The 23,965-nt window shown below is 27.9% G+C and overlaps 1 protein-coding gene across 4 annotated transcripts in view; it reads left to right on the top strand.

Moving 5' to 3' along the window:
• Positions 1–23,965, top strand: part of LOC107441008 (uncharacterized protein ZK1073.1) — a 117,451-nt gene that overhangs the window by 75,320 nt on the left and 18,166 nt on the right. For all 4 annotated transcript variants that reach the window (XM_043043899.2, XM_043043903.2, XM_043043911.2 and 1 more), the window contains exons 3-7: positions 15,961–16,024; positions 17,566–17,683; positions 17,889–17,951; positions 19,592–19,652; positions 23,502–23,588. In XM_043043899.2, coding sequence (XP_042899833.1) covers positions 15,961–16,024; positions 17,566–17,683; positions 17,889–17,951; positions 19,592–19,652; positions 23,502–23,588 — 393 coding nt within the window. The remainder of the gene's footprint in view (positions 1–15,960; positions 16,025–17,565; positions 17,684–17,888; positions 17,952–19,591; positions 19,653–23,501; positions 23,589–23,965) is intronic.

The following is a 23,965-nucleotide window of genomic DNA, read 5'->3' as shown; positions in this document are numbered from 1 at the left end:
CTTTAAAGCGATCCAGGTTCCCAGCGGTGGTTGGTTGATACGAATTCTGCTCCCGGTTGCTGATGTTAAATATCCTCCCTCGGTGGTAGACGGATCATGGGTTTGAATCCCCTTACTGTCGGGCAACTGTGGGAAGTTTTTGCGATTTTTCCTCTCCATGCAACTCAAATGTGGGTTATTTTCCTCCAAGTTCGGGCCAGTTTGCGCAATACTTGATCTAGGAGTTTCCTTGTCTTCTGGTTTTGGTTCAAAATTACAAGGCTGAAAAGTTGAATATTGATAGTCGTAAACGTAGAATTGGGACTGCTGTTCAACGCCTGTTATAAAATAAAATAAAATTAATTCAGAATATTCCGTACTTTTCTCTCTACCTTCTTTCCCGATTACGTATCAAAATATCGAAAAAATTAAGTTTCTCGAAACCTATGTACTAAAATGTAGTTGACCTTCTGATTGATAAGAAAAGATTTTTATATTGTGATGATGATGTATCTTACATAAAAACTTTTCCTTACATGAGAATAACAGCGATAAATTTAGCGCTATCATTTGACCTAGTGACTTTCCGAAGTTAATGTTTTCTAGAAATTATTTTATTAAATATTTTATTTAATGTCTCATTCAATAAAAGCCAATAATTAGATCATTTTATTCGATTTATTTATCCGATGTAAATAATTGAATGAGTGGGAGCTCGTTGAATAACTTGATCTTTCAGTTGAAGATATTAGATATGATTTTAGCTTTAAAAAAATAGGTCAAATAATATTAGATTTATGTGGTACTTTTCTTTTTGAATTTTTTAGGAAATATAGAAGTTACGGGATCGGGTTGATTTAAGGGGGGCTTAAAAGCAGTGTTTTTAATTTTGCTGCTTTGTTACTGTATGATATAATTTAAAAAACATTTTTATTGTATTTACTTTTGAAAATTGTGACTGGGTGGAGTAGTTGGTTTGTCGTCGGCCTTCTGAGCCCAAGTCTGCGGGTTCCATCCCCGGCCCAGACACCGGATTTTCGGGATACAGAAATCCTCAGCGACCATGTCGTATGATTATGCGGCATGTAAAAGATCCCTGGAGTGCCTTATTGGCTCTTGGCATTTCCGGCAAAATTAAATTCCTAGTGCACTTTAGCATCCAAATAAAGTTTCGGTGCTGCCATCTAGTGAGGCAGAAACTAGACGTCCAAATTAACTTGACTAACGGTATCTCACTCATTGTGGTGGTCCTGAAAGAGTGGATACCACTTCTGGAGAACGCACTTGGTCTGCTCATCGGGAAGACTGATTATGCAGCTCATTGGAAATGAAAAAAATAAACTTTTAAAACGTACAATCTGTTACATTTAAGAAAAAATTGTTCACCCTAACATCTTTTTCAAAACATCTTTTTCTTGTTTCATTCCTAAATTTTTTAAATCAAATTTTAACTAAACAATGCTTAGTGAAGAAACTTTTATGCTGTAATGATTTGCAAGTGACTGAAATTGAGAACTGAAATATGTAAAACTATGTCATCATTGTGTGTGTTTGAGTCATTTGTAGGCAAACAGCTCTTAGAGTCGTGATGGCTCAGGCATAGAGGGTTCGTCTTCCAATAATGTGACCCGGGTTCGAATCCCAGTCATGGCTGTTCAATACGAATTCGGCCCCCGGTTCTCACCTACCACAGTGCTGACGAAAAATATCCTAAGTAGTTGACGGATCATGGGTTAGAGTCCCCTTGCCTTATTTTGATTTCAGGTACAAAAAGTACGAATTTTTACATCCGCTTATTTACTTATCTGATATATTTATCTAAACAGTGATGAATTATTTCCTATGTAATTTTTAAGCTGAATCAAATAAAACTATACATTAACCAATCGAACGAATAGTTCAGAATTTGCGAGTGTTGTCTTTTTTCGTCTACTTGGGTACATAAAACGCTTATAACTTCTAAAATGTTAGTCTGATCTTCTCAGAATTGATTTCATTTAATTTAGTGTAAAAAAATTACCTCAGAAACAATACCTTACATGTCAAGGTTGTCCCTAAATAGAAAATTAATCGTTTTTAAGTTCTCTGTGTCGCTATAAAATAAGACATCACTCCACTTGACAACTCTTGGTTAAATAGAGATGCCCAAGTCATAGGTTAAATATCACTAAGTGGATTAAGTCATTTAATTATCGTTTGTTCCATTTCCTATTGGACGACTCAAATTCACATCACAACAGAAACTTATTCCTATTGGTTGCTATCTGTAACTCATTGATCATTGGTGGATTGCCAGTGGACAAGTATGTAAAGTGACGTCAGCTTAAATATCTCTATATGCGATGCACACAGCTGAAGCCAAGGAAGCTCATATTCATAGTTCTAAATAAGCTTAAAAGTTGGTTTTAAAAAAATACAATGATCCTAAATTCAAAAAAAAAATTCAGGAGATAAAGGAAACTAAAATACACTTCATTTTAAGAAAACACATTTCACTGTTTAGTTGATAACAAATTGCCATTTTCTGAAAATGTTCTTTCTTCGCGAGTGAATCTCGTTTTCTAAAAATTGTGATGGTAGCCGTTTATTCCATCCTCTTCGTTATCTTTAAGTGCTTTCTCTTGTTCCCTTCCTGGAAGTATGAAGAAAAAAAGTCATTGATAAATTTAACTGCTTAACTCTTTGTATCGAAGTCTCGATCTATGATGACCTGTAAAGCTTTTAAATATAATTATTTCCATCTTCCTAACGACGGGTTGCTAATTTTATAATTAAAATCCCATCTGTAAGCGATTATCTACATCCTTTATTGTAAATACATGCCTTCTTCATAACTGTTACTTTATTTTCTTGATTACAATACTTAATATATGAATGCAGTTTTTATTAATTAGTAATTTAAATTCTCTAAAAATTGCCATCTTCATTAACTGCTCCCACAGTTTCTAAAATAGGTCTCTTTTCTCAAAATAATTCCAAATATAATTTTTCGCAAAAAATGCTTTTAACTTTTCTAAAATATTAAATATTGATGAAAATGAAAATTGGTAATTACGATGTAAAAAATGATAGTGTATCTTAACACTAAAAATGGTGACAACTACATTACAATGTGGTGTTTCACTACACCAAGCACTAACGATATTTCCTGGTGTAGTGAAAACACTAAATGTCCTTTAATCTTGGTGTAAAGTAGTTGCACCATTTCTGATATTCAATAACACTAAAATTTATAAACTGTAAGATAAGATATGCATACCAATCGGTAAAGTTATTTTTAAGATCAAATATAAAGAAAGAATCATTACTTTATGATGCATATATACTCTAATTCCTAAAATAAAATTAGTTTGTAAGTCAAACATACGCATGTCACAGAGCAGCTTTTCTATGCAGCTTTATGTTCTATGCAACAACTCTATGCAACCTTGGTTAATATGGAACCTAAAATCATCGAGCTTCTCTTGGCGGCATTGCTACTAATGCTACTAATTTTTCCAAAAATATTTATTGTTAAGAAGGAAATACTTAATATGATTTTGTTCTTGGTGTATGCATATGTTGAAAATGAATAAAATAAACTGAATTATTTTCAAAAAAGAACTGCTTTAAACGCTGAGAATAGTTATCACAGAAACTTAATTCTTTATTCTTAAATTTAGTTCTTTTATATTGAACTGAAAAAAGAGAAGGAAAAATACTTAAATTTTTTGAAGTGCAGATACTTTAACTTATTAATTCAATGTGTTGTTATTGAAAATAAAATTTAGAACTGAAGCGTATAAAAATTATAAACTTATTTAAATACTGTTCGCAAAGATTTAAAAATTAAACCTTAATAATAAGGCTTAATAAATAACCTTGTTACACAACTAAAAACTAACATACATATTTCAACGACGAGCTTTTTCTGTAGATGCATAGTAGCATGGAAGACCACTATAAAGCCACGCCAACTCTTATTAGAAAAGTAGACCATCTACTGAAGATATGCTTTGCGCTAACATTGCTTTTTGGGAAGCGAAAATAATTCACTTATGGTGTAAAAGCGCCTGAACTTGGTGTAAGCTTCTCTAAATTTAAATTTAATAAATAAAAATAAATTTAATTAAATAAATTTAATAAATAAAAATTTAAATTTCACCCTTTAAATTGTACATGAAAGTTCGATTTCGTGTTAACTTTAAATAAAATGTTTCTTCACACAATTTTCCGGGTTATTCAACATAAAGTTTTGACAAATAGTACACCGCAGTTTTTAAAGTGTAAAAGAAAGAAAAAATTATTTCTTCAAAACTTTTCATAAACATGAAATTTTATCTAAAATAAAAACTGTGCATTCGAACTGTTTTTGATAGTTTTTTGTACTCATGTTCCAAAATTCTTGATGAATACGTATAAGTTCCTGTTTGACTCTGATAAACTTAAACTATTGTCTCATTTACACTGCTAGTGAACATGCTTTTCAAACAATCATTTTTAAGAAGTCTACTAATTGTTGGTACAGCATCACTGAAATTGTTCTCAAATAATATAAAAATGCACTCTAAGCGTTTTTCTTGAACTCCAAAACATTTTAACGAAGATATTTTAAATTGCTTTAAATGTTAATGGACAAAAAAACTTATTTTTTATGAATTTTTGATAAAATATTTGTATGTTTGCAAGTGTTTCAAAAAACAATTTTTTACTAGGCCATTTTCGTAAATAAAGTCGCATTTCTACTATTAATTTTTCTTTTATTCTTATGAAAATTTTATAAAATTATGACGATTTAAAGTTTAAAAGCCGGACTTTTTAAAAAATAGCATTGGAAAAAACTAAGTTCGGGAACATTGAGCTTGTAAATATTAAAATGATTAGTTGTTTTATATATTTTTAATTACAACAGCAATTTTCTAGTAAAAAAAATTCCAAGTAGCATTTTTAAAAATTTTGAAAAATATTAATCATATCTAAAACCCTGTCTATGATAAAATGTATTTGTTCAAATCGCATAGATTCTGATTTTTCTATCCGTATTAAGAACTTAAACATTTTGAATGAAAATTCTTACATATTTTAAAAAAGTTTTATCAAGCAAATAAAAGCAAAAACCATCATTATATATCTATTTTAAAACTTTAAGGAAAAAGTTCTCATTACAGATGTATAATAAGCATATTTTAAAAATGCATATTCACCTTTGTTTTGGCTTAAGATAAGTTGTGCTTTATTACTCTGGCACACGGAAGATTGAGAGCATTTAGATTTCATGCATTTTTGAATCAAATTTTTTAACCTCAAAACTGATTTTTAAAAAAACCTTAGCCATCCAATTTTTAAGGAATAGCCATTACAACTTATATTTATTGAAATTTCAATTCTTTTTTCAAATTCAACATAGTCTGGAATTATAAGTGTTAAAAATCTATAAAATATTTTCTATTAAAGCTGGGTGATATGTCAATATATGATGGAATGTCATTATTTTTAAAATTATTATAACAATAATTTTAAAAAGCATTGTCACGATATATTGTGAATATTAGTTATTACCATAACTATTAAATTCGACATTATCGTGATCGTTAATAAATTTGATCTGGGTAACGAAATTATAGACCAATGTTAAAATGTGTATTTAAAAAAATCATCGTGATAAATCATCAATATCTTCATCACCTGATGATGTATCGCAATACAAAAATGCAAAATTTGACTTTTTGATTGCTCTCTTTACTATATAGCTCGAATTCTACCGTCACACTAAATCAAATTAGAAAAATCATAAAAAAGACAAACATTTTTATGACTTCGTTCGCGGGAGCGAAAGTTTCAGCTTTATTTTCCCTCGCTTTGAAAAGAAACCTTTTCTCGCTGGTGTGAAAATATCGAATACTTTCAAATGCAAAATGAAAATTCACGATAAAAATTTCGTCTCCAAATCATCGTTGGCTTTTTAGATTCCACAAAATGCTTTGCAATAAAATGAAAACTATTTTTAGTTAAGTTCAGGAAACGAATGAGGAAAAATATCTTCAAAATATTTCCGGCAAATAATGTGTTGAGACTGATAACAGCCAAACGATTCTCTAATTTTTAATCGCTTTAAATATTTTAAATAGTTCCACCATCAGTTCATTTTTAATGGAAGTTTCACGAAAACGTCAATTCTTTTAATTTTTTATTACAGAAACAAGTTGAAACCTTCAACCTAGTTTAATTTTAGTGAAAGCAAAATCATATCAGATTTTTAATTTGAAAAAAAAATTCGTTAATTCGACTTATTGTAAAAAAAAAACTCGGATTATGGGAAATTTATTAAATTAATATGCTTTTAAAACAATTGATATAATTTGTATAAATTATTTTATAATGCATTAAAATCTCACCCTTGAATTACTCTCTGATAGCGAAAAAACACGATGAAAGAAAACAATCTTAGCTTTCATAATTAAACTTCAGAATGTTTAACATCTTTACTATATTTTAAGGAAGTGAATTTAAGTGCGGAAAAAAATCGAAATAAGAAAAAAAATTCTTAAAAAAAGTTATGTTTTGAATTAAAAACATTGGATCATTATATTGACAAGCCACAATTTTTCCAAATATATCGTTTTGACAGAAAACTGTTAATATATTGTTTCCAGATAAGTACTTTACAGGACATTACTGACTATAAAAACTTGTGTAATACCTATTCGAATTTGGTGTTGAAAAACTCTAAAAATTGTGTATTTCAACTTAATACCGAACTGAGGAATCATACACACCCATTAAAGGGTGTAATTAGATCTAAACTCCAAAGAATTAGAAAGCTCACACCAAGATCAGCTGCATTTATTCCATTCATGAATTATTTTGGGCCGGGATAGCCTGGTTTGTAGGGTGTGAGTTTCCTTCCCGCCATCCGAAGTCTCCCCATGTACAAAATAGTGACTGGTGCTCGCTAAATCTGCCGGGATCACAAAGTCCTCCAACTTCCCATTAAAAATAAATATCTCTGGGGATAGGGGTACTGGATCGGAGATTGATCGAGCTCTGTACAGTAAATTACAGGCTTGCAGTAAATTACGATTCATATGAGTCAGAAAAGTTATTTTTGTGATACATTATATAATAAAAATCGTTAATTTGCATGCGTACACTAATTCTTAAAATAAAATTAGTTTGTAAATTAAACATACGCTTTGCAAAGAGATAATATTAAAACGAATTCGAACTAGGCTTAACAGAACAGAAGCGGATAGAAGTTATACCTTAGGAAATTATTTATTACAGTTTAGACACTTGAAAATATAAATTTCTTTATTACACAACTAAAAACATACATACGTTTTGTAAGGGGGAACTTTTGTTTACGTAGATGTATAGTAGTGTGAAAAACTTGGACAATTTCACGCCAAATCGGAATCGATTAAAACATTCTACGGGAGATATTAAAAAGTGTGCCAACCTTGATGTTTTCGGTAGCGAAAATATTTAAAGTATGGTGGGATTGCGAGCGACTTGGTATAAATATTTTCCATTATAAATGTTATAGATTGAGCTATGCCTTTTAAATTGTATATAAATGCTCGATTTGGTGTTAACTTGAGAAAAATTTGTTTCTTCACAATTATTGGGTTGTTCAGCATCGAATTCAAGGAAATAGTACACCATAACTTAACAGTGCACTAGATCTTGTCTGAGTTCCTCACTTAACATGGTTTTTCGAAGCTCTGTCGCCAAGGAAAATAATTTTAAAAAATCACAGTTTAAGTACCTTACACTCTTGGGAGAGAGAAGGAAAAGCAAAGATATAATCTTAAACTGCATAAGCCATCTTCCTGTAAAGAATTATATGGGCTTTAGAAGTGACATATTACTAAAATATTTTAAGTTACTCAACTTTCTTAAAAATTGCCAATTTGGCTACAGCTACATTTTTCCACCTAGAGGAAAATTCAAAGCCAATGCTTTTATTCTCACTTTTGTTTCCTTTCCAACTTTTTATGAGACAAGATAATGCATTGGAATAAGAAAAAATTAAACCGCAAACGTTTTTCATTTTCTCGAAAACTGTGGCTTTTTTCCATATAGACGTTTTGCGTGCACTGGCTATAGATTGGCTAAACTTGATAAACAACTATTGCAAATTCCCATCAGTTATGAAAATAGCATATTATTAGCAAAAAAGCATTATTTCATGCTACTACAGAGCCTTCAGACAGTCTTAATATTGATTTAAGACAAAGCTCTTTATCTCTTTCTTAATAAGTTGATAAAATAAATAAACAAAAATGAACAGATTAATAAAATATTACTTTCCAAATTGAATCGTGAAAAAATAATGCAATTATATTTTCAAATATTCGTGTTAAAACTAATTCAACATTTATGAACTCTTTCTCTCCAAGCACTCGGGGTGTACTCGGAAAATCTAAATCCATTTTTAGCTTCTTAAATAAATTATTAATCAATAATTATTAATAAATTAATAAAATCATTAAGATTTAATTTTTTTATTTAACATAAAGAAGTTTGAAACCTTATTTGTCTTAACCATCTTTGTCCTGTCATCTATTTTTAAAATAAATACTATATTTGAATACCATATTTAAAGACTTGCACTTTCCTTTAAATACATACAGATCTATTTTAAGCAGTTAATTACTTCAGTTTATTTGAAGTTTCCATTTTTATTAAATGTTGGTATAGAAAAAGATTTTGAGTGACGAGTTGAAATTAAATACTTCTGATCGTCTTTATTTCAGCGTGTGTAATGAAACTACGTTTCGATTTTATCGAATCTTAATTTTTTTTTTCTTCCTTGATTTCAATTACTGGAGTTACAAAATTGCCTTGGTGAATTTCTTTTTCATTCAATACTTTAAATATTCCAAGAAGCCAATACTTTTTTTTTTCATGTAAAAAGTTAGCGATAAATGAATTTCTCGCTCTAATATATTTTTTCATTGAAATATTTGGGGAACAGCACTAAATTGCATTGATAATTTTTTGAGGTTTTAGTATTTGAACAGATTATTTGGAGTTAAAAAATTTTAACGGTTTTATTAACGAAATTCATAACAATATATTTTAGAATACAGCCATGGTAAAGTATAGTCATATTTATAAGTTTTTGTTCAAAAGATATTGTATTTAAAATATTTTACGATAAATATTGAACTCTTTCCTTGTAAAAACTTAATTGAAATTAAAAACTACTTTTGAATGAAACTAATATTAGAGTTTTTGATAAGATATTTCATCATACTTATATTTTTAAGTTTCAAACATCTTAGTTGGAAAACTTTCTTAAAATATGTTATTTAGAGAATTTTAATATTCTCTTAAATTTTTATCCATGGTGTGCCATAATAACAACCCTTAATGTGTTTTTATATTAATTTTCAAAAATTAATGAAAGGATCGTGAAATAATATTTAAACGGGGAGAAAACAAAAGCGCAGTCTGACAAATAAAAAGGAGGGTAGAGAACATGAAAACTTGAAGATTGCAATAAGTTTCTAATTACCATTCTTTTCACCCTATTTCTCCTGCTGTCAAACAGGTTTTCAACAAAAACTTACCTTTCTCAACTGTGATTTGTCAAATTTCGAATATGTTTTTATTTTTTCTCTCTTTAACAGTAATTTGCGGCCCCAATGAGTATGGTTTTGTGTCTTTATTTTAAAAGCATGTAATAAGGGTGGTATTTACGAAACACTCAATATGCTTCGTTTAACGAGTCTCAGCAATTAGTCTGGCATGTTTAAAATTTCGACTTTTTAATAAACTTTTTGCTGCACACAGTTGACGATAGGCTTCAAAGAAAAAAAAATTGTACTTTAAAAAAAATTTCGTAGCTCAAATTTAAAGAAAATTTGTCAATGTTTTTGTATATTTTTACGAACATTATAACATAGATTTCAGTAATTGTATGAATTAAAATTAGCCCCCAAACAATTCCATTAAAAAATTCCTTCTTTTTTTTCAGTAGATATTTCCAATGAACGATTTTATATATTGCTCAGTTATCTGATAAAGTAGTGCTCAGGAAATGTAACTTAACACCACTAAATACTGTTCTTATTACTTAAATTTTAAACAATATTTTGTTTATTCTGCAATTATTACAAAGGCAGTATTCCTTTCCTTTTTACAACTTTTTTTTTTACATTTGGACTAATAACCATAGAACGTAGGAAAATTAAACGCAATGCTTAACTAACGTATAACGTAATTAAATCAAAACGTAAAATTAAAACTCGCATATTTTGGACAAACACTTTCAATCCTGAATTATTATTTTTTTTAAAAAACCCCGCATAGCTTCATTGATACTGATAAAATCAAATTGATATTTTGTGACAAATTTTTGAAATATTTTAAAATAAAGATGAGCATTAGCATTCTAAATTTTCCGTTGGAAATATTATGGATTTTTACCATGCTTAAAGAATTATTTTTCCTTGTAAGTCTCATATGGGAAAACAAACCATTAGGTTATCGGAGTCTCAATGGTTGCAATATTTTTTACGACAATTATATCAGTTCAGCTGCTATAATTTATTTTGTAAGTACTAAAGATGTCAGCCTTTTTTATACGCCTTGTATTTTGTGGAGGGAAATTATTTTCTAAATATAAATGTCTAGACAGTACATAATGATTAGTTGATTATGATAGGCATTGATCAATCATCATTCTTTTATCTATTTATGATATATTTTTCCTACTGCAGATCAAGAAGTCAATACCATTTCGTGACTCTATTTGTATAACGTTATTTAATTGGTTGATTTTGGTGTTTCTCGTAAATTTGTGTCGGGGAGAAAAAAACATGAAAACCTGAACCTTTTACGAAAAAAACACATTTTATTTTGTTACTTAGATCATGCCGATTTCTAAAAATATTTAAACACAACACATTTAATTTTTGGAAAACGTTTATTCAATTATATAAGTCCATTCTGTTCCAGAACTTTTCATTCTGTTGCGTCCTTTTCAGGAACTCGCAAGTTTTTCAGCAAAATTCTTTCCTACTTGCCTTTTATATCGACTAAAGTTTCCTCAGAGTAGTTTTTTCATCAAGAAAATTTTATAAACAATCGAAATAACTGAAGATAAGGGCGCGGAGCCTTGTAAATATGAGGGATGAGGTAGAACATCCCTTCCAAACTTATACAACTATTTCTGGGTTCTCAAATATCTTTCTTTTTTTTGTCGCTTTTGTTCATTTTCTGTCTCAAATTCCTGTAACTTGGTCTTCTTTTAAAATATGTGTGGATAAAATTTACTTCTAATCATTCAAGCCTGTCTATACACCACCTTAAAATATTGAAATAAACTTTCTGGACAACACATTATAAATTTCTTTTTAAGCATAGTAAAGTTGAGAAATATTAAATATTTTTAAATCTTTATGTAAACGTTTAGGTACATTTGTAATTTAATTAAAAATTTAAAATATAGAATTGAATATAAGTGTGATAACAGTTTACTTTAATTTTGCATTTAGACTGTTATCAAGAGTATTACTATACTCTACCGATAATAGTCTACTTAAATAAATTTACATAACATTTGATAAATAAATATCTCTNAAAGTTGAGAAATATTAAATATTTTTAAATCTTTATGTAAACGTTTAGGTACATTTCTAATTTAATTAAAAATTTAAAATATAGAATTGAATATAAGTGTGATAACAGTTTAAAGTTTACTTTAATTTTGCATTTAGACTGTTATCAAGAGCATTACTATACTCTACCGATAATAGTCTACTTAAATAAATTTACATAACATTTGATGACACATAACATCACAAATACACATTAAATTACAATACATAACATTCGGTGTAACAACCTCTCATCTCTGTGACCTTATAGCATTCAATCCTACTCAAAGATTACCTTTTAAATAGATATCGGGACCTTTAAAGAAAATTTAGAGTGAAAATAAAGCATATTTCCTTTGGGTACTATAATATGTTGGATGATTACAATATGTATTATTCTGAAATACACTAGTTACTTTACATATTTATGAACTTTTAAAGTATAAGTATTTAGTTCGTAATCAAATGTAAATTATAAAGTATTATTTAAGAATTTTAAATATACTGTATCATATAGTTTTAATACTAAGTTTTTATTACCTATGTTAAAAAAGAACATCCTTTCTCGTTTTTTGCATATTTTAAACTTTTTTTTTCTATTTGTGAAAACGACTTTTAAGATTGTATATTGAAGTTAATTTTCGTAGAACTTTCTCAAACAATTAAATATTATTTTAATTTTATTCAGAAATATAGCTTCTGAATTAGATATTCGGATAAATTTACTTTTAAAGAAAATTTAGCGAAAATAAACCATATTTGTTTTCCTGTAGGTATTGTAATATGTTGGAAGAATACAATATGTACTATTCCGAAATACACCAATTACTTGGCCCATTTATAAACTTTTGAAGCATAATATTTTAGAGCGCGTTGTTCAAAGTAAGTTAAATATATTCTAAGAGCTTCAAAAAAACTTAATCAAATAGTTTTATATTTAATAAATTTATATTACTTATGTCGTGAAAAGAACATCTTTAATCGTTTTTTACATTTTTAAACTTTTTATTTGTGAATGCAATTATTTATAATAGTATATAAATAATAAAATTAATATTTCGTAGAATTTCTGAAAACAAATTAGATATCATTATTTTAATCCAACTCAGAAGACAAATAATATATAGATATTGAGCCTTAGATATCGAGACAAAATTACTTTTGATGAAAATTGAGTGAAAATAAACCATTTTATTTACCTTGGGGTATTATATGTTGGAGAATACAATATGTACTATTCTGAAATACACCAGTGACTTTACTCATTAATAAACTTCTAAAGCATATAGAGCCTATAGTTTAAAGTAAATTATAAAATATAATCTACTAGCTTCAAATGTACTTAATCATATAGTTTTAATAAATTTATATTACTTATGCAAAAAGAACATCTTACCTCTTTTTTCTTACATTTTTTTTTAACTTTTTATTTATGAATGCAATTATTTATAATATTTTATAAATAATGAAGTTAATTTTTCGTAGAATTTTCGTAAAGAAATTAGATATTATTGAGTCCAACTCAGAGACAAAGATAACTTCCGAATTAGATTTTGATTTCCATGATTAATGAAACGGTAATAAAAAAAAATTATGCTTTGTTTTAAACTTGATTTTTATACTTCGTATTGTATTCCGTGAAGAACAGCATTTCGGAATAAGCAGCAAGAAATATTAAATAGAGCCATCTCCTACAGATTTTTTATTGGAAGAAGACGTCTACCATGAAAAATAAATACATATATTGCTTTTATGGGTGTGACAGGTATTATAAGCCTTTACGTTCTCTATTTATTTGTCATACTTTTTTTTTACCCCGTCCGGAAGACACGAGGTCGTACCTGGAAACGAAAAATCAAACTGATTCTTTCTCAAATGTCACGGAAGATGCTGATGCGCATGCGCAATCACCATCTGAGATGGTGAGTGAAGAAGAGGAAGAGCAAAGGATCTTTCGAGTTCAATCACCGGGCCCCGTCCACTCGTTTAAAAGGGAAAAGGGAGAAAAGTCCCTTATGCATTCCAAAGATAAATCCTTTTGTTTCTCTAAGATTCGGCTTCCACCGAAGGGTTGAAATAATGAGAGGGGCGCATCGAAATGAAATGAAAGCCCCGGCAAAAGGGATGCATTTTAGAAAGTGATAAAAGGGTTTGTTTATTATTTATAAAGCGAACTCTGGCAGAGAAAAGGGGTGGTTGGCTATAATGTATTCATAACTTTCTTCTTTTTCTTTTCTTTCTTTGTTCTATATATTTTCATCGGCTTATGTTTGCTGGTGTTATTTTGGAACAAAGTATGGGTTTCCAGTTTTGTCTTTCAGATTTCTTTAAATATTTAGGATTGTCTTGCACAGATAAATCCTATAATGAAATCAAATAAGTATTTAGAGATTTATGACCTACTTTTCGTTATTTATTTCCTCAGCTGTTAATGGTTCTGTGTTTGTTACTGCTTGAATTATGTCATAAATATATTCGAAGGTTATAAATAACTTTTATTGTGCAACTTTCAAATAATTCCTAAAGACGTTAAGATTATTTTTGAAATGATACTGTTCAATAAATAAAAAAATTTTGAAAAATATTTTTCTTGTTAAAAGTTTTTATGTATATTATGTATGTTGTTACTGTTAAATCTTCACACAAATATTTTACTCGGTTCTTCTTCAGACTCCAAACTATAAAATAGTGCTTTTTTTCTTTTCAGCCCAAATAATAAACTTTTCTAGATGTTTTTTTTCTTTATTAATTTAAGACCCCTAATCTATATGTTGCCGTGCAAAAGAAAAATCAACGTAGACGACTAAAAATTCATAACTAAGATATTTATATATTTGGCATCTTCGTATGACATTGCAAAATCAATTTTCGAAAATTTTATTTTATCAGTTTCCTGAAATTCTATTTTAGCGTTTATAGCATTAACAATGGAGAAAAAAAATTAGATGTTAAGCCACTTTCTCGAAATCAATCGTAAAGCACTTATGTTATATTTTCAATTACACGGCAGCATAGTTTTTTTTTCATTCACGTTTTAAAAAAAACTCTAAAAATATGCCTTGAGGGCAGTCATTATGTAACACCCTGTATACTTAATCTAATATTAGATTAAGTATACAGATAAGGCATAACGCATCGAGTTATTATGAACTTTTTTGTGTCCTTCCATAAATACTTCAGTTCAGTACACTATAAGTGGAAAAGACCACATTGACTCCGTTTTGATCTCTCTTCACAAACTGATATATCGGTTGCATTTTTTAACGACTCGCAGGTATTGATGAAAGAATATAATTAGAGAATTTAAGGGGAAACGGTTAATTTCTCAACAGTTACATTGGCTTTATAATCTACCACGGTTTGCTGAACGTACTAGCATTTGTATTGCTGTAAGTTTAATGGTATTATATGATTATTAAAAGTAGACTAACTATTTTTATACTACCGTCATACCGGAGTTATTCTATTACCAGAAAATAGGGAATAGTGAAATTTTTTTATACTACCATTGTACCGTTTCTCAAAATACACGCTTCAAATCAGACTATGAAATAACTCGCATAGTATTCCATCATTGGATCAGAGATGATAATGTAAAAATTTTATTCTACCATTGAACTGTATGTCGAAATATACGTTTTTAATCCAATAGTGAAATAATTCTCTTAGTTATTCCACTGTCAAATTTGATGTAATGGTGAAAATATTTTATACAACCGTTGCACAGTTTGGTCGAAATTTACACCTCTAATCAGATTGCGAAATAACTTGCATAGCTATTCCATTGTCGGATTAAAGGTGATAGTAATAAAAAAAAATTATTCTACCATTGTAACCGTCAGTCGAAATCATAATAAACTTTTTCAATCCAATAGTGAAATAATTCCCTTAGTTATTCCACTATCGAATTTGATGTGATGGTGATGTGATTTTATATTTTCTGTGTGAAATGCATTGTGGGTTATTCCACCATTTATAAAAATTATATTTACTAAGTTTGACATCATATAATATGATTTTTTTTTAAAAAATGAAGCAGTTCTAATAAAATAGCTCTTGGTGTTATTTACACGTACTCCAATTTTTAGTAACTTTAATTAGCTTAAAAGATATAAAACAAAGGTTTGCTGACATAACACAGTACATTACAGCTAGTTTTAAATTTTTTAAATATTTAAAATCTCTAAAAATAAATTAAAGTTTGAGTAAGTGGAAATGGCACCAAAACCTATTTCAACAAACAGCACGAACTGCCTAATTTTATTAAATGAGTTGAATACATTTAAAATCGACAAATACCTTCGTAAATAAATGAATTTCCTTTTATAAATGTCTGAATAAAATTGTGTACAAATTAAACAGATTAAAATATCTAATTTTGATTCTTTTGCAGGGTGATCTCAACAATGTTGAGAAAAAAGCCATATTTTTAACTGTTCACGATATAGGAAGTAATCGTAAGTCAATATTTTTCTTTACAATAATAAATATTTGTACTGTCTATATGAAAAGAAGTCTTATAAATCTAAGCACATAAAATTAACTTATGAAAAATGGACTGTTTTAAAAATAGTCATTAAATCTTTGACTAATTAAACTATCTACTAGTATTTTTTAAACTTAATTAGCACTTCTATAAACAATCGTTTAAACGAAATAAATCATTTCAGAAAAAAAATCTGGTATAGATTGAGTATCTTTTATTAAAACATCTAGACGGTTTATCTTAAAATATATGATAGCTATTTTTTACGAACACGAGGAAATTTTTAAATACAAAATTAATTCAATTTAGTTAGTTAGTCATGTTTTAAGTAAAAAATTGTTTCTGATTCATTTTGATAAAATAAAAATTGCAGCATTAATCTTTGTTTTAAAACTGAACATTTTTTTAACAAAATCATTTGAGGAATATAATTAGTTTATTAATTAAAATACAAATAATATTTAAAACTTAATACTTCTTATCATATAATTTGGGATTATTTAAATCTTTTTGCTTAACATAAACTCAGTGATTAAAATTAAAGAATTTCATAGTTTAAATTAGTGTTTTGAGCATTTTTAGGGCAAAACTTAACATAAAAAGAATATTAATAGGAAAATAATTGTGCAAATAATAAGCTATGTGAATAATAAAACCAAATAATAACTAATTTATATATTGTGTACTTTTTCTATTTATTTATAGCTATCGTGATATTGTTCAAAGTATTTAAAATGTAATAGCAAACAAAAAAAACTTAATTCATTTCTCTCACTTCGATATTAAAGCTAAAATCAGCCCGCAGCATTATACAATTCAGGTTTTCATTTTTTAGTTTACTCGTTTTTTTCTTCTTTAGAACAAAATGTTTACAGTAGAATGTTATTATGTGTCGCATTTTTTTAAAGCAAACAACTAAAATGTCAAAAGCCATGAGAGAATAAGAAGAAAGTAAAATGTATATATCAGTTTAAAAAGGCTAGGGAAGAAGTTCAAAAACTTTCTCGCTATATAATTATGAAGGTACTACAAAATAAATGGAAGTATTTTTTTAAATCTTAAAATTAAGAAAAAGCATGAGGTTAATATTTAAAACAGAATGACGACTAAGTTAAATTCGTTTACAAGTCACAAAATACTTTTCAATTTTTTCATAAAATAAATATGAATAGTTGAGCCTTTACTTATATCATATATGCTATATTACATCAAGGCAAAGCTTGAATTAGTCGACAAATGTTAAATAAATCAGGTTCTTAAATATTTTTGATAATTATTTTTCATAAAATATTTCATAAAAGGCACTATTTTTCCTCTTAAAAAAGTACGCTTTAAGAATTAAAAACGTAATAATTAATAATTAAATAAAAGAGCTCACAGATCTCTAAATCTTTTTAGAACAACAGTCTTATGACCCAAAATTACTTAAAGAAAGAAAAATTAATTTTTCTAAATTTTCCGAATGTGTTTTGTAATGATTTTTATGTTAAGCACTTGTCTTAAATATTCCAGATTCCACTTTCCAAGATTTTGTGGAGCACCCCTGTATGTCCGAAATCAAACCCAGATCTGTGTTCATTCATATCGATGTGCCTGGTCAAGATGACAATGCCGATGACCTTCCCAATGAGTTAGTAGTATTTTTATTCCTTCATTGATTCTTTAAAAATATTTTTTAGCTTTGGCTTAAACGCTATTGATTTCAAACGTTTACAAAATTTATTACAATTCAAATTATTTTTTATTTCATTTATAAAAATTAAATCCCAGATAAATATTTAAAAGCAAAACTATTGTCTAACAATGAGACTTCTAATATAAATTTTTTATTTCAGTTTTCAGTTTCCTACAATTCAACAGATGGGTGAAGATCTTGTCTGTGTTTTAGATCAATTGAAGTAAGCAACTTTAAACCATTTCAGTATATCTCATCACCAAAAAATGATTTCAACTACTTTATACCAAATCGGTGAAGTAAAACAACTCACATAACTTTTGAATCTAGATGTTTAACTACAGCAAGAAATTTTTTTTTTCACTACTCGGTGTAAAGTATTCGCCACCCTTTTCGTTATTCAGTAACACTGAAAATTATAATTACAGTAAGATATGATACACATAGGAATCAATTAAGTCATTTTTATGATCGATACAATCTAAAGTAAGAATCATTAATTTAGGATGCGTATATATATAGAATATTTCGTAAATTTAACTTCGTTTGTTCATAAAACATACACACAACGCAAAGAAAATGTTAATATGAATTCAAACAAAGCTAAGCAAAACCAAAGTGGATAGAAATTGAATATCATAGAATTATTTAATACAATTGACAAATTCATGTAAATCTTCTCGTGAGAACTTTTTCATCATTATACGACTGAAATCTTTTAGCAGTTTACTTCTGCTTCTATGAAATGTTCTGTAAATGAAGTAAATGCATCTGAACTTGGTGTAAGCTGTAGTAATTACTGATGCTAAGATTTAACCTAATCCTTTCAAATGTGCATGAACGCTCGATTTGGTATTAACTTGAAATAAAGTATTCATTCTCACAATTTTTGTAATTTTTCAACACAGAATTCGGATTGTTATTACTCCTCAGTTCTTACAGTGTAGTAAGTTTAAATTGCATCGAAAAAAAGTCTCCTTTTTTTGGCATTATTTCAGATTTCATAACAATTTCAATTATTTAAATTTGAAATGTATACATGAATTCCGTTTAACATGATATTTTTTTAAAAAATATATGCCCTTTTTTGGCATTATATATTAAAATACTTTGATTATACTTTTATAATAGCTACGATTTTTTAAGATTTTATAGTATGAGATTTATATTTAAAACTTCTGAATTTCAAAACTCTTCATACAATATAATGTAATATATTTTGTTTAAAAAGTACTTAACTATTACAACTTAAAGTAATCGAGTAATAAAAAAAAATTTTTTAGCATTTTTGTGAAAAAGATTTTTAAAAAAAGGAATTATACGTTCTAAGCTTAAACAAATTATACTTATTGTAAAATATTTTTACTGTGTATTTTCATTCATTTTACATAGCGACAAAAATGAGATATGAACAAAATGAGGATCAACAACTTATAGTACTTTTACAATTTTTTTCTTCTTTTCTCTTTAATCATATATTGTAATTTGCATGTGAATATAAAATTGTGTTCAGATAAATATTTGTGAAAATTTTACGTTTTCCTTTTTTATGTAGCACCATACATCAAAAAATATTTTAAAAAATTTAAACTTTTAAAGTTTCTTTTATTTTTGAAAATGAATGTTTAATAAGTAATTGATCTCAAGCTTTTATCTAGATCTTATAATGACAAAAGACTATTTATAATGGTATACTTACAAGAATTTTTAAAGACTTGTTTTGAAGAGTTTTCATAACTATTTAATCACTATGTTATTCATTCGAGATATGTTCAATGCCTTTGTTTAATGTTAAATTTTAGTAGAGCATTTCATGTTTGAATGAATTATAGGAGATTCTTAATGATATAATCTTTATTACAGGGTTAAATTAGTTGTGGGATTTGGAGAAGGAGCCGGAGCAAACATATTAGTTAGATTTGCTGTAAGTAGGACAACATAAAATTCAATAGTTTATTTTATTTTATTTGCTACACACATATTACAGAAAAATGCAGCAATAATAAAATATTGCTAAAATTTCAAAACAAAAGGCATTATTTAACATAAACTAAATTTCCCCAGTTCTCAAAAAATGAAAAATAACTTGTCATAATTTAAATAAAGTTTCAACATTGTCTCATAGTGATAAATAAAATTTTCGAAATTGATTTTTACATTATTACATAAACGCTACAACCATAATAAATATTTCATTACAAGTATTACAAAATATACTTTGTTATGATTCTATTTTAATTATTGTTGTGGTCAAAAATTGAACAGGAACATGATTTTTTTTTCTGGCACCATCTCCGTAATTCCTTGCTTGCTTTCAGACGCCTTAATGCCTTGCTTTTTGCACAACGATTGCCTTAGATTGATATTTTTAATTGCATTTTGCACATCGACTGCCTTAGATTGATATTTTTAATTGCATTTTGCACATCGATTGCCTTAGATTGATATTTTTAGTTGCATTTTGCACATCGATTGCCTTAGATTGATATTTTTAACTGCATATAATTTTTAGGATTGGCTTCTTTGTATAAAATACTCATCAAAAATAAATTTGTACCGGTAATCTAGTTTTGTTTGTTAGAAAAACGAGATGTCAAGAAGAGAAATACTTTTATTAAAAGCATTTTCTTTTTATACCCGCAGCAAAGTTCAATGTTAAATCATTACATCACGTTAGCAATGCGAAGTGTTTTAACTTAAATGTTTTGGCTCTGGCGTTATTTACTAACCTTGTGCCAACGTTTCGATTTAATTTTATTTTCAGTCTATGAATCCTAGCCAAAATTGATTTCACACCACAATTTCTTTTAACAATTCTCTAACAGCATTTTACTGCTTTGCAAATCAAGTCAGCAATTAAACAAAATTGTATTTTATCATTTTCAAATTAAAAATAAATATTCAATTATGTAAAATGTAAACTTCATTTTATTTAAAATATTACAGTACGGCCCTAAATAATATTGAACGTAAACCTTTGATATAATAATGCTCGCTGAATAGCTTCTGATCCTAATGCTCGGATTTTCACGCTCTAGGACTTAATCTTAATGATTCTAGGGTGTAACTTCAAATATACTCATTAATATATGCAAACGATATTTTAAGTTACAAAATCAGACAAAAACATACTTTCTCTGAATGAGCATACCTCTTTTTCAACAAATTAGGATTTCTGGCCCCCCCCCCCCAAAAAAATAGGGGGTAGCCGCAAACTATAAAATATATGATCACAGTATAGTTTGGTCAGATAAGCGGTCCAAAGTTTGGATCCCTTAATGTTAATTTTATTTTTTTACGCATTTCGCCACATCTCTAGAACTTTTTCAGCAGATTGAAAACGTTTTGCATACAATTCTTTATCCAAAGATAATTCCAAGCAAAAAATAACTTTTAGTAAATATTTATTATTTTGTGTTTGATTTCGTAACTTAAAATATCGTCTGCTCTAATTAATTAGCATATTTGAGGTCACTCCTTTGAACCATTTAGATTGAATCCTAGAACGTTCGATCATTAGATCAAGAGTTTTCAGGGTAGTCCATTTATTTTTTCGCACTGTGCGCATAAATGAAACAATACCACAGGAATAAAGCTCAAATAAAGGTGGTACAGAAATGAATACATAGTTCCGTTTCGAAAAGAAAAATTTCCTCGGTGTCTAAATATTTTTTTTTTGTAATAAGATATTGAAAAAAATTTAAGTTATCAAAATCAATTTGATTTGACAACTGCATAAAACGTTAGATATTTGACATTAATTTATCATTAGTTATTCCATTGAAAATATAAATTTTAGAAATTTTTTATTTGATTTGATTCAAAAATTATTTTGNGAAGAAGCGTCTGCCGAAGACAAAACTTAGTTTGCTTACATCTGTCTTTCTCTCCCCCTCCCCCGGAAGGTTTAATTTGATTAGGAAAACAATGAAGATTAACAAATCTGTGAAGGGTCCGATTAAAAGATAAATTATTTTGTGAAGGGTCCGTTGTTAAGTTAAAATATTTTTTGAAGGGTCCGTTTTTGTGAAGATATTTTGTGAAGGGTCCGTTAACGGACCCAAATTTCTTCTAAACAGTCCCCAGATAATGCTCGCTGAATAGCTTTTGATCCTAATGCTCGGATTTTCACGTTCTAGGACTTAATCTTAATGATTCTAGGGTGTAATGATTCTAGGGTGTAGTAAAATACTCATTAATTAATGCAAACGATATTTTAAGTTACAAAATCAGACAAAAACGTACTTCCTCTGCATGAGCATACCTCTTTTTCAACAAATTAGGATTTCTGCCCCCCCCCCAAAAAAATAGGGGGTAACCGCAAACTATAAAATATATGATCACAGTAGTTTGGTCAGATAGGCGGTCCAAAGTTTGGATCCCTTAATATTAATTTTACTTTTTTGCGTATTTCGCCACATCTCTAGAACTTTTTCAGCAAATTGAAAACGTTTTGCATACAATTCTTTATCCAAAGATAATTCCATGCAAAAAATAACTTTTAGTAAATATTTATCATTTTATGTTTGATTTCGTGACTTAAAATATCGTCTGCACTAATTAATTAGCATATTTGAGGTCACCCCTTTGAAACATTTTAATTGAATCCTAGAACGTTCGATCATTAGATCAAAAATAATTCAGGGTGGTCCATTTATTTATTTTTTCGCACTGTACGTATAAATGAAACAATACCACGGAAATAAGGCTCAAATAAAGGTGGTACAGAAATGAATATATAGTTCCGTAATTTCCTCGGTGTCTAAATATTTTTTTTTTTTTTTGTAATTAGATATTGAAAAAAATTTAAGTTATCAAAATCAATTTGATTTGACAACTGCATAAAACGTTAGATATTTGACATTAATTTATCATTAGTTATTCCATGCAAAATATAAATTTTAGAAATTTTTTATTTTATTAAATTCAAAAATTGTTTTGACTATTATAATGTAAACAATTTTTTACATCTTTTAAAAGAATATAGTTTTGCGTGGCAAAATACGAAATATGAGAGAAATTGGTCGAATAGTTCCTAAAAAATCGAATTTTTTAAAAAATCTTTTTTTTTTTAATTCAATTTGTCAGGAACTATTCAACCGATTTTGTCGAAGTTTTGTATTTTGTTACGTAAAATTGCATTCTTTAAAATGATTTAAAAAATTTATATACCTTAGAATTCCAAATTTTTACGGCTATTACTTAATAAAAACTATAATACTTATTTTTTAGCTTGGAATTATCTTTGACTAAATGTTACAATTGTGTGCAAAAAGTTTTTAATTTGCTTAAAAAAAAATACTTAATGTATGGCGAAATGCGCAAAAAGTAAAATAAACATTAAGAGGGTCATATTTTGTACCGCTTTCCTGATCAAACTGTTGGGACCATATTTTCCTGATTGCGGCTGCCCTCCATGTTTTGAATGTGAAAACCCCCAAATTCGTAATAAAGAGACATGTTTATTCAAGAGAAAATACGCTTTTGAGTCTAATTTTGTTAACATAAAATATCATCTGTACTAATTAATTAGCATGTTTGAAGTCACCCCTCGAACCCTTAAGATTGAGTCCTGGAAACGTGATGATCCAATCGAAAGTTATTTAGGATGGTCCGTTTTTTTTTTCTTCTTTTGAGCACTGTACATCGTTGTTTATTTAAAAATTGAAACATTTTTTCTGCATCTTATGAAATTTATTAGTTTAATTTTATGAAAATTGTAAATTAAACAACTATAAAATATCGTACTAACTATTTTTTTATGTAATTTCAGCTCGCTCATCCTTCCAGAGTATTAGGATTAGTTCTCATTCACTGTGTATCAACTGGTGTAGGAATGATGGAATATTTTAAAGATAAGGTATACATTATTTATTTCTTGTAAAACATTATATTTTCTCCTGAATATACTTCTGGTTTTATGTTCCAGACTTAAGAATTAGTTGTCTATCACTTTGACGCAGAATCTTCACTAAACATATTTTTCATTATTTTTTATTAATTTAGGTCAAAGTAATTGAAAAATATTATAGTTATTATTTTAATAATTTAGGGTTAGGAAATAAGCTTGACACACCAGTGTCTTTATCTACGTTAAAGGTAAAATCTTTCAAACAAGTTTTACATCCAAACAATTTTTCAAATTTGCGCATATTTCCAGTTATTTAGATCTATGAGAAACAATCAGTCATTGTTGAAATTTCTGTACTTTGCAAAATCAATTATTGATAAATTTTT

The sequence above is a fragment of the Parasteatoda tepidariorum genome, chromosome 1 (assembly GCF_043381705.1).
Source record: "Parasteatoda tepidariorum isolate YZ-2023 chromosome 1, CAS_Ptep_4.0, whole genome shotgun sequence".
Taxonomy (NCBI): domain Eukaryota; kingdom Metazoa; phylum Arthropoda; class Arachnida; order Araneae; family Theridiidae; genus Parasteatoda; species Parasteatoda tepidariorum.
The sequence above is the reverse complement of the archived record's forward strand: the minus strand, read 5'-3'. Positions and strand labels throughout refer to the sequence as shown.